We start from the raw sequence: 12411 nt of genomic DNA on the forward strand, positions 1-12411 counted from the left end.
TGACAGGCTGACATGATGGTGACATAATACTAAATGCGCGTGTAATGTCTGTGCCAGGGAATTTAGATGTCAATCACCCCTGTGTGACACCACCAGCTCATAAATATGCAGGAAAGTTATTTAACGCCCTTCAAGACTGCTAATGTCTTTACAGGCTTTCGGGTTATAGAGATGCTTTATTCCTAGAGAAGCTCTGATTTTCTCCCACTGATGCTTACGATGCTCTAAATTAGGACAAATCTCGTTAATACTTCTTTACTAAATTCAGCCCACCCATATTAGACCCATCCTCCCCTTGGGTGCGACTCCAACCCACACCGAGGCACATCATTTGTTGCTTAGAAAAAGACAGACTTTTCTTAAAAACCTTAAAATAGAGGCTCTGAATCAGGCGCCGCACTTAAGAGCGTCGTATTGGGGCGAGATGTGTGAATGAAAGACGTTAGTGAGGGAACAGGGTAGAAGAAGTAATATCGAGTTCAGACACTAGTCCATCCATTCTCAGGACCAGAAGCGAGGTAATTAGGACTGCTGGGAGGGACAGAGCGCTACTCTCCTTCTCAGCAGGTCTTTTTTTTTTTTCTGAAATGATTTATCTGGTAGGAGAAAATGCTGGAAGTGCTAGTCGGTGAAAATACAGAGGATTTGATTCTCTGGACCTGAGCCTCATGCATAAAACTTCACTTTGTTTCCATGCATATCAAAAGTTTGTGCATTGCAGAAACAGCAGCATATAGATTTGCATATGGATGAAAAGTTTTGATATCAGCATCCAATGGTTTGAAGTTTCTGTTCTTTTTCTGGGGCCTTGAAAATACTGATAATTCATTGAACGTAACTGAAATAATTGGATTCTCTGTGGCACGTTTGCACATTTATTAAGCTAACATACAGTGCTTTAGAACCCACTTTCTCAATATGAAATTAAAGGTGCAGTGTGTGATTTTTAGCGACATCTAGCGGTTCGGTTGCGAGCTTGCACTAAGGGCTCAGCCCACTGCTCACCCCTCCCTTCCGAAGAAGCTACGGTGGCTAAAACGGGACAAACATCGTCGTCTGAGACAGCAAGAGAATAGCCAGAGTAAGCCAAGAGTGTGTAACATTGTCACTGTTTCTGTACCACAGTCCATTATAAACCACATCATGGATAACGTTTACAAAGCCTTAGTCAGGTGAGGATCAAGGGTCTTAATATATAATATAATAATAGTAATCAGCTGATTGTCTCACAAAAGTAACCAGCACATTTCTCCCCACACAGCAAACCCATAATACAGCGAGGGAGAAGAACCACATGAAACTATGCAACTATATATGTTTTCTAACAGGGTAGTAAAAGTTTAGCTGGCTAATATGAGCTGTTACTGTGGCTGAGGTGGTTAAAGCGTAAAGCCTTGTTTAAACTCGACGCGTCCGCATGAGCCCAAAGGTGCGCGCGGCAAAAATGACATGATTGTAACAGCGCGCGCGCCTCCGCATCCCCTAGACACCATTTACTACACACAATAGGCTTTTTTCTCTGATTTTGAAAACTCTTCGCGATCGACTTAAAATGCTTCCAAGATCGACTTGTCGACCGCGATCGACGGGTTGGTGATTCCTGTAACATACTGTTTTACGGTCAATGACAAGAGTACTAATCAGCTGTCTCACGAACGTAACCAGCACATTTATCCCCACATAGCAAAGCCATAACACAGCGAGGGAGAAGAACTAAGTTACATGAAACAGTCCAACTACATATTTTACACCACTGACAAGGGAAAAGTCACTACTCACGGTGTTTATGGCTAGCTTCTAGGTTTCTGTGGCTTCTCTTTCAAGGTAGTGACGAAACGCGCTCTGTAGCGCTGTTTGTTCGTGTTCGGCTACTGTAGAAACATGACGTCACAATATGTCGACCTTCATAAAAGGGGGTGCCCGCGCCTATGTAGATATAAATGCCTCATTCTAAGGTAATAAAAACATTACGGTTTATTAAGTAAGTTATTTATACACCACTGAAAACATAGTTATGGATGTCATATTGCATTTCTGTTAATAGATACTCAAAATTATTACACATTGCACCTTTAAGTAACTAGCTGACTAATAGAAAATAAAGTACTGTTTATTTGCATATGACAGACAAAATGTAAACATTTGAATACCACAATTTTATAAAATAAACTACTCATTCTATAAAAATCTCCTTAAATTCAAACTGTTCTTACTGAAACATAAAGTTAGGGCTGTACAATTAATCAAATACATAATCATGACTACAGATTTTTGTGATTAATTATTAAAAGTGCTGATTAGATCTACTTCTGTTTCTATTTGCAATGTTCTTTTTGCAACGTTGCATTGTAACCAATCACAGATGTGTTTTTTTGCACTCATGTATGCAATGGTTAATTACAGGTGTTAAAAGTCTATCAGTAATCACAACAGGAACTAATCGGCGAGTTTTAAGCTGACCGATGGGTGTTTTATGTTTTCTATTGAGTCCTGAAGAAACATCACATGAGGCTCATCATGAAGCTGTAAAATGAAAGCGGAAAACATTGTTGGTATTTTGGAATTGTTTTGGTTGGGATTAATGCAAATAGAAATGTTAATACAAATAGTGCACCATCAAGCTTCTGCCATGTTCACCATATTATCCATTTATGCATCCGTCCGTCCGTCCATCCATCCCAGTTCTGAGTTGTACCCAAGTCACCTTCCATTTATAAATTGAGGAAAAATTCATTCCATCCACATGGTGAGATGAAATTGCTCTGTGCATGAAAGTAAACTTGTGCAGTTGATTTCATTAGTAAAACCAGCTGCAACTGTAGAGTTGCCTTTTGAACATGACAGATACATTTAGTGAAAAGTGCTTTTTGAAGTATCCATAACCTTGAAGATCCTGAAGGAATGTGTACAGGACAGTTGGAATTTTATCATAATTTGGAACCAGTCAAATAAGAATATGTGAAAATTATTCTTTTAAATATTGTCTATCTTTATCATAACTCTGCCTGCATATTGTATTGGAATAATGTTTTGCTACATTCAATTCCTTTCATGTCCTACAAGAACATTTGATCCTATTCAGAAGCATAAAAGATAAGCTCATACATCAAAATAACTCATTAAACGTGAAAGCATTATGCAGTCATTTAAGATGTTTCTCCTTATATAGAACCTTTTTGGCATAAAGGGTTCTTTAAAACTCAAGAGTATAACCCCATTGAAACTTTTTTCAAAAGTGTGGATGACCAAAAACATCCAAGAAGGCCTTCAAAAAAGAACAAAAGAATAGCACGTTGTCACAATAATAATATATTTAAATACATACACCTGAGTGGGTGTGGACAACAAATAATACAGTAATCAACTGATGAAGACACAGGACTCTCCAAAAACAATGAGAAAAAACTGTATTTCTAATAAGAAGGCATTTTTGTCTTGTTTGTTTTCCATGCCTAGGTGTATGACTTTCAAGTTGTAATGTGTTGAATACCTGGCAAAGACTGAAAAGATCGAAACTTAATTTTTCTTCTAGTTTGAGAGCATCGTGACAATGTGCTGGTTGGAATCCTACAAGAAAATTCCTATTAGGATTCTTTAGGATTGTTTTCCAATTATAATTGATTCCAGTATAAATCTTATAGCATATTTTGACTAGTGATTATCTTCAATTCCCTAGTTTGTCACTTGACCTGTTAAACCGGCAACACCAGACAAAAGAGTGCGCAAACATTCTCAAGTCACATTGGTTTCTTATAAATCCTGGACGTGTGTGCGAAGACTTTTTTGTGCGAACACAACATCTACATGAGGCCTTTAGTCTTTAAGCCGATGCAGAGAGACTGACTGCAAGGTAAGAGGTTGGAAGAGGGATTTTTTGAAGAGGTTTAAAAGTGCTATTGTTACGGAAAGCACATAGTGTTCCCTGTCTGTCTGACATCGGCGTTCTCTGGGGGATTTCGTAGGCGAAGTGTGTGAGTGTGAGTGCCTTGACACGGGAACTAAGGTACCACTCGATGAAGGTAATTCTCTCTCCCTCTGCAATAAATTGAGAGCATATGAATATATATAAGAGGAACAATGATCTCATTAGTCACATTTAGTATGAAGAGTTATAGCCGTGTTGTTCAGTGGCACTCTATCCGTACTCTGGGAAAGCTGCTTCATGTCCACATCAGCGTTTGCCAGCTATCTGGGCCAGTGCATCATCAGCAACAATCCCAGCTGTCAGGCTCTGTGCTGCTGACAAAATGTCAACGGCAAACGTTCATATGCATTTATATGCACCTTTATTTTTCCGCAGGCTATAGCTATTTTGAAGTCTTCTGTTGAGGGCATTTTTCCCCTAGATTTCTAAAGGAAAAGACAATTCTGTGATCGTTTACTCGTTTCTTTGACAAAATCAGATACTTTAAAGAATCTCAAAGCTCTACTTTTACATATAATAAAGGCAAACTTCTGAAACTCTTACATTTTTTAGAGATCATCACCGTTTTATGTTTAGAAACAGCGCTGTAACAGCATATGCGCGTTCTCTTAATGCAGGGTTTCCAAAAGGGAGTTCGTGATTTGATGAAAAGCTGCATTTAATGTAACATTCAAACCAATAAATGGGGCTGCACAATTAATTGAAATAAATCTAAAATCAAAGGTTGTGATTTAACCTGTTAAGTGTCACCCCCCCCCCCCCCCCCTTTTTTATATATACATGAAAATGCACATTTCGAACTTAAATGGTTGTAATTCAAGAATGCTTTGGAATGTAGACGTAAGATTGGTCTCGTTTTAAAGAAGACATTTGGCAGATTTTTGTAGAAGTGAAATAAATTAAGAAAGTGAAACAGAAAAAAAAGTTACAGAAGTTTGAGTTTATGAAAATGTACAATGTAAAAAAAATTAATTATTCATCTTTTATATAAAATATATATTTTCAAAACCTGAGCAACTCTAAAACTGCACAAAAAAAATCAAAGCCAAAAATATGAACAAGTTGTGTTTCAAATTTTAGGTTGATATCTCAAAAAATGAGCTTTCAGTGAGATTTTGTTTGGGCGCAGTCCCGAACGCTTCCACTAGGGCACAACCAGACTCCATTACTGCCCATATAAGGGCACCTCCATTTCCATATGTGTGTTTTGAGTGATCTGAACCATTATTTCCACAATTTTCATACAATTTATGAAGTAGACATCCTATTCAGAAGTCATATGTGAAGTTTTTAATATGAATTCAACCTCTAAGAAACACATAAAAAGAACAAGTATTTGCGTTATAGCTTGCTGCCACATCACAAATGGTGAATCTATAATTTTTTTCTTTATATTTAAAATAAATTTCAGACCTTTTTTTCAAAAATAATTGAATGGATGCTATCTTTTGAACTCTTGGCATGAAAACAAACTGAGGTTTCTACCCTTCTTTCATGATTTTTCATGTTCATCACTATTTCAAAATAAAGGTCTAAACACGCCTTAGGAGTATGAAAATATTTGATTTTCATACTCTGTAATTTATTTTGAAAATTAATCACCAAATATGGAAACTAGAGATTGTAAGCTTTCAAATGATATATAGTTTGTCATGATTAGTTTAGGTTTAGTATAGGATATTACTGTTTTAAAAATGTAATGGATTTGGGCCCACCGGTGGAACTACATAGCTGATGCGCTGCGTGTTTCAGAGTGAACAGTGACGCTGTGGTATAATAGCGTGTTTTCAGAGCAGCTCGGTTCACAGTAAATGCTGCTTCTCACAAACGGGGGGAGAATATTCATTTCTCTAAATACCCGGCTTTGTGTAAACGTGGCCTTAATCTGTTGCCATCCACTTTCAACCACTTCTGTCCTGATTTCTTCAAGGGGAGGGTCTATGGGCTGGTAAATATGTGTTTTTTTTAGATCTTTCGATCTAGTGGACAAAATAAGCTTGTGCAATTTATATATGAACACGACCGGAGACGACGGAAAAACACACGGAGAGCATCAGGTTTAGTTTCTGCTCTGACAGCCACAAGACCAGCCGAACGCTGTGAGTGTGTCTTAGAAATCAGGAATGTTGAGAGAACATTGTGCTTGGTATGTTTTTCATTTTCAAACCAGAGAAGAGAGTAGACAGTCTTTTGTGCCTTCTCGAACGCATTCGACCGCATGAGCGTTTACACTAAGAAAGCAATCCTGTCGAATGCGGTTTCGACAACCTCTGGAAGTGGTCAAGAGTGGACAAGCTCAAAGCGCTTTAGACTCTGTTTACACCTGTATTTAGTAGGGGTGTAACGGTTCACAAAATTCACAGTTCGGTTCGATACGATACACTTGTGCACGGTTCGGTTCGGTTCGGTACGGTTCGGTACGTTTCCGATACAGCAAAAAGAAAGAAATGCCAGAGAAATTTCCTTGATTTAATTTGTTTTATTATATTTTTATTAAAACTAACATCATAAAGTATGATATTTTTTAACTGAGCAATGATGGAGCTATACTTGACTTTTCTTAGGAGCTTATAAAACAAAACAGCTCCTTGGACAAAATGAAATGTAATATTGTAGTAGGTTTATTTTAGTTCAGATTAACATTTGAGGGCAGTAATTGTATTCATAATGTCAAAATAAAACCGACGTAATGTTACTTGAAAGCATTATAGCCTACTATTCCTGCCAAACTTCCATGGTTACAGTTAGTAGTGTTACTACAGTAAATCTACGGTGAATGTTGCTGATCTGTGGACACTGGATAGTTCATTCATGGCACAATGTTTCTTCCTGGTTTCCACGTCAGCGCTGTTTGATCCGTTAATAACAGAGAAATGTGAATGTTTCTCACTAGATCTCGCAGCGATGTTATTACTCAGTGGCGAAGTCAAATGCTTTCTTTACTGGATGTCTCAGCGCTGTGTTGTGACAGTGCTGATGATTAAGATCGGCTCGCGCTGCATTGGTCCAAACTGATAAACGGTCCGTCAACCACACAATAACGAGCAGCTCAGTTTCGTTCCGCTTACATTACATTTGCCATTTGATGTTGGGCGATGTTGTGGTCACGCCAGCGTCTCTTACATTATGAGCGCGCTTGCCACGCGCGACGCGCCTACATTTGAAATAACGAAATTTTGGTCGCCAGGAAAAATGGTCCAAAAATGCGTTCGGTACAAAAATGCGTACCGAAAACCGAACCGAAAGCCTCGTACCGAACGGTTCAATACGAATACGTGTATCGTTACACCCCTAGTATTTGAGCCCGTTCTCATCCCAAGGCGTAATATACTGACTCTTTAGCCAAAGCGTCTATATCCCACGCACATGGCACCCTTTAGCGTCATATGAGACGCAGATATATGGCGCCTCCTAGTGGTCTAGCCCTAACACTACCCCAGACCTAAACCTACCCAAAACCGAAGCGTGTTATATTGACGCTAAAGGGTGCCATGTGCGTTGGATATAGACGCTTTGGCAAAAGAGTCAATATATTACGCTTTGGGATGAGAATGCGTTGAGTATTTAGCCATGTCCACTTGTGATCCGATCGACCAAAACGCATCTTAATACCAGGTGTGAACAGGGCCTAAACTAGGAACTTACGCTCTTAAAAATAAAGGCTCCAAAAGGTGGGGTTTGCAGTGATTCCATAGAAGAACCATTTTTGATTGCCCAAAGAACCTTTCAGTGCAACAGATCTATAACAGAACCATTTTACGCTCTTAAAACCTTTGAACCTTTTATGAATGAATGTTAAAGTTTTCCATGCAACCATCAATGCAATGTAAACATCCTTGTCTTTCAGCGTGGAGCACGACTTCCGGCTTCAGGAGGGCCAGGTGACGCGAGCGTGGAAGGTTCCGGAGCAGCAGGAATCGGAGCAAAGCTCTCCTCAGCTGGTCTTTCCTCCTCCACGCCAGCAGGACTCTCCGCAGGCCCTCCAGACGGTCAAGAAGAGCCGCAGGAAATGCTTCTGGTTCCTCTGAACACTTTATAAGCAGGACGTGACATCATTAGTCAACAAGGATGGTTTTCCAACCAACCTCAAGCCTCTTCTCTTCCGGGTCCCGTTTAGAGGCACATCATCCGCTACATGCGTTCCTTGACGAGGAGCCCTTATTTATTATCTTTTTTTAAAGCATCTTCTGTCATTTTCACAGAAGGCACATTTTTTAATCAAGATTAATGTTGTGGGCTTAAAGGCTGTTTGCTTTGATATTTCAGATTTATAGTCCATGGAGAGAATTAAAAACTTTCCACCTAAAAAAAAACATCCTTTAAAAAAATATATATATTCTGTCATTATTTCCTTTTTAAGTGAATTACAGGTGTTGACCAATCAGAAACACTCTCTTGCTGTGATTCATTTGGAGTGTTTGTTTTTTGCCAAATGGCTAACATCACTTTTTGCACCTTTAAAGTCTGTTTATTCTGCTTTAATTTTCCAGATTCATGGTGGTAATTCATGTCTCAAAATCATGAAAGGGTGAGAGCGGAGGGGGAGAAGGGGCTTTTTGTTGGTTCATGTACCCTTTGAGCCAGTACTTACTACGTGATTGATTCACAGTGACAGCAGGAGACAGGACGATAAGGAAAGACGACAATAAAGAAAGAGAGACAGATAAAAAGAGGAATTACAGGTAAGAAATGGAAGCCAGTTACTGATTCATCATTTTGGAGCAATGAGGGTCAAAACACCAGCTTTTATACTATGAAAACGTTTCAACGAATCAATTATTCCACATGCTTAACGCTTTTATGTAGACGATCTAACAACTATACACGCACAGCGATATTAAGGCAGAGATAATGGGGGAGAAAGTGGATTTAAGAAGTGTGTCATTTCATTCTTTGTGAATGCCTAATTTCAGAATCCATTAAAAAGCTCTATAAAATATTTTACTACTCAAAAACGGTGTCATGTGCTGTTTATTTGTCTTTTTATCATGGAGTGTTTAATCACAGATGGCATATCTTTCATACATGATAAATACACTTGACTACTGAACAACAGGTGGGGAATTTATTTTCCACCCAGTCAAAGCTGCCAGAATATACTAATGGTGTGGAATAAAACTAAACAGCAAAACAATACTTTTTTGTGCATGCACCGAAGTGTATATTTACTACCTATAAAAATAATGTAGGCTATTTTAATTTTGCACCTGTAAACAGATCCACACAGCTCTCCAGAATCGTGACTGCTATTTCTATTAATGCAACAACATCCACGTTGTGTGATTTTTAGCTCACTTTTACAGCGATTCTTTCTTCCATCAAAACTAGTCTTTGAATAAGGAAATGTATTGACTTATATGCTATATGATTCAGACAGTGTGTGACACTATGACGGTGACACTCCAACCACAGGTTACAGTGAGTAACACGACAGAAGATTGGCTGCTTTCAAAACAGTACTTTTCCAGTAACAAGCTGCTTTTCCAAACTATTATTATAGTCCAACAATCGTTGTTTCCAATGTCACATTTGTATTACAGCTGAGTGAGAGTGAGAGGAGATAAACAACTTTCTTTCTTTCTTACGTGAGCCTAAGAAAAGTTCGATTCATTCTAGTGAATGGGTTCGGAAAGTTCTATTCATTCTAGTGAATCAGTTTATCCTAACGAACCTCTCTCATATGTAGCTTTGGAAAGTTCTATTCATTCTAGTGAATCGGTTAGGAAAGTTCTATTCATTCATGTGAATCGGTTAGGAAAGTTCTATTCATTCTAGTGAATCGGTTAGGAAAGTTATATTCATTCTAGTGAATTGGTTTGGAAAGTTCTATTCACTCTTGTGAATTAGTTCGGAAAGTTCTATTCATTCTAGTAAATCAGTTTATCCTAACGAACCTCATATGTAGCTTTGGAAAGTTCTATTCATTCTAGTGAATCGGTTTGGAAAGTTCTATTCACTCTTGTGAATTAGTTCGGAAAGTTCTATTCATTCTAGTGAATCAGTTTATCCTAACGAACCTCATATGTAGCTTTGGAAAGTTCTATTCATTCTAGTGAATCGGTTTGGAAAGTTCTATTCATTCTAGTGAATCGGTTAGGAAAGTTCTATTCATTCTAGTGAATTGGTTTGAAAAGTTCTATTCACTCTTGTGAATTAGTTCGGAAAGTTCTATTCATTCTAGTGAATTGGTTAGGAAAGTTCTATTCATTCTAGTGAATTGGTTAGGAAAGTTCTATTCATTCTAGTGAATTGGTTTGTAAAGTTCTATTCATTCTAGTGAATTGGTTTGTAAAGTTCTATTCACTCTTGTGAATTAGTTCGGAAAGTTCTATTCATTCTAGTGAATGAGTTTGTCCTAACGAACCTCATATGTAGCTTTGGAAAGTTCTATTCATTCTAGTGAATCGGTTTGGAAAGTTCTATTCATTCTAGTGAATTGGTTAGGAAAGTTCTATTCATTCTAGTGAATTGGTTTGGAAAGTTCTATTCATTCTAGTGAATTGGTTTGTAAAGTTCTATTCACTCTTGTGAATTAGTTCGGAAAGTTCTATTCATTCTAGTGAATGAGTTTGTCCTAACGAACCTCATATGTAGCTTTGGAAAGCTCTATTCATTCTAGTGAATCGGTTTGGAAAGTTCTATTCATTCTAGTGAATCGGTTAGGAAAGTTCTATTCATTCTAGTGAATTGGTTCAGAAAGTTCTATTCATTCTAGTGAATTAGTTCGGGAAGTTCTTTTCATTCTAGTGAATCGGTTTTGAAAGTTATATTCACTCTTGTGAATTGGTTCAGAAAGTTCTATTCATACTAGTGAATTAGTTCGGAAAGTTCTATTCATTCTAGTGAATCAGTTTGTCCTAACAAACCTCTCTCATATGTAGCTTTGGAAAGCTCTATTCATTCTAGTGAATCGGTTTGGAAAGTTCTATTCATTCTAGTGAATCGGTTAGGAAAGTTCTATTCATTCTAGTGAATTGGTTCAGAAAGTTCTATTCATTCTAGTGAATTAGTTCGGAAAGTTCTATTTATTCTAGTGAATCGGTTTTGAAAGTTATATTCACTCTTGTGAATTGGTTCAGAAAGTTCTATTCATACTAGTGAATTAGTTCGGAAAGTTCTATTCATTCTAGTGAATCAGTTTGTCCTAACGAGTGAATAGAACTTTCCAAACCGATTCACTAGAATGAACAGAACTTTCAAAAGCTACATATGAGAGAGGTTCGTTAGGACAAACTGATTCACTAGAATGGATAGAACTTTCCGAACTAATTCACTAGTATGAATAGAACTTTCTGAACCAATTCACAAGAGTGAATATAACTTTCAAAACCGATTCACTAGAATGAATAGAACTTTCCGAACTAATTCACTAGAATGAATAGAACTTTCTGAACCAATTCACTAGAATGAATAGAACTTTCCTAACCGATTCACTAGAATGAATAGAACTTTCCAAACCGATTCACTAGAATGAATAATCGGTTAGGAAAGTTATATTCATTCTAGTGAATTGGTTTGGAAAGTTCTATTCACTCTTGTAAATTAGTTCGGAAAGTTCTATTCATTCTAGTGAATCAGTTTGTCCTAACGAACCTCTCTCATATGTAGCTTTGGAAAGATCTATTCATTCTAGTGAATCAGTTTGGAAAGTTCTATTCATTTTAGTGAATCGTTTAGGAAAGTTATATTCACTCTAGTGAATTGGTTTGGAAAGTTCTATTCACTCTTGTGAATTAGTTCAGAAAGTTCTATTCATTCTAGTGAATTAGTTCAGAAAGTTCTATTCATTCTAGTGAATCAGTTCATCTTAAATGGTTCTTGTTTATATGTAGACTAGCTTTTGAATGTCTGATTTAATCTAGCGAATCGGTTCATCCTAAACGGACCTCTCTCTGACACTGTAGATTTAAAAAGTCAGTTTCATTCTGGTAAATTGGTTAGTTTGGACAATTATTGTAAATTAACAGATTTCAAAAAGATTCACAGTCGCAGTGGCATTTCAGGTATGATGATTTCACCCTAATGGGTGTTCAATCGTTCAAAAACACTCTTTGATACAATTCTAAATAATACCATTGAATAGTTATATATTTAAAGGGGTCATATAATGCCATTTTTGTACAAGCTAATATGATTCTTTAGGGTCTAAATTAAAAGTTTGTAATATACTTTAATTAAAAATTCTCATTAGTATTGTAAGAAAACAGTTATTTTACCTGGTCAAAAACAGCTCTGTTTTCAGCACGCCGTTTCAGTGCATATGCCTTTAAATGATCATGAGCTGTGCTCACCCCGCCCCTCTGTTCTGTGCGTACACGTTTGTAACACAATAACCATAACGCTGTTACGGGTGTGGTGCAGGTTGAAGGAGAGGCAGCAGTCAGCAGATCAAATACAATAATCTTTACTAAATAACTCAGACCAGGAATCCAGAAAACACTAACACACCATATACAAACGTACATACGAACGAGAACCGACCAGGA

The 12411-nt window shown here is 37.5% G+C and overlaps 1 protein-coding gene across 3 annotated transcripts in view; it reads left to right on the top strand.

The window, feature by feature from the left end:
- LOC130088200 (mucin-2) overlaps positions 1-8477 on the top strand; it is a 137680-nt gene extending 129203 nt beyond the window's left edge. For all 3 annotated transcript variants that reach the window (XM_056254860.1, XM_056254861.1, XM_056254859.1), the window contains one exon: positions 7773-8477. In XM_056254860.1, coding sequence (XP_056110835.1) covers positions 7773-7953 — 181 coding nt within the window. In that variant the 3' untranslated portion in view covers positions 7954-8477. The remainder of the gene's footprint in view (positions 1-7772) is intronic.
- The last annotated feature ends 3934 nt before the right edge of the window (positions 8478-12411 follow it).

Source organism: Rhinichthys klamathensis, unplaced genomic scaffold, assembly GCF_029890125.1.
Source record: "Rhinichthys klamathensis goyatoka isolate OS25496 unplaced genomic scaffold, OSU_Roscu_1.1 h1tg000114l_1, whole genome shotgun sequence".
In the NCBI taxonomy this organism is placed as follows: Eukaryota; Metazoa; Chordata; class Actinopteri; order Cypriniformes; family Leuciscidae; genus Rhinichthys; species Rhinichthys klamathensis.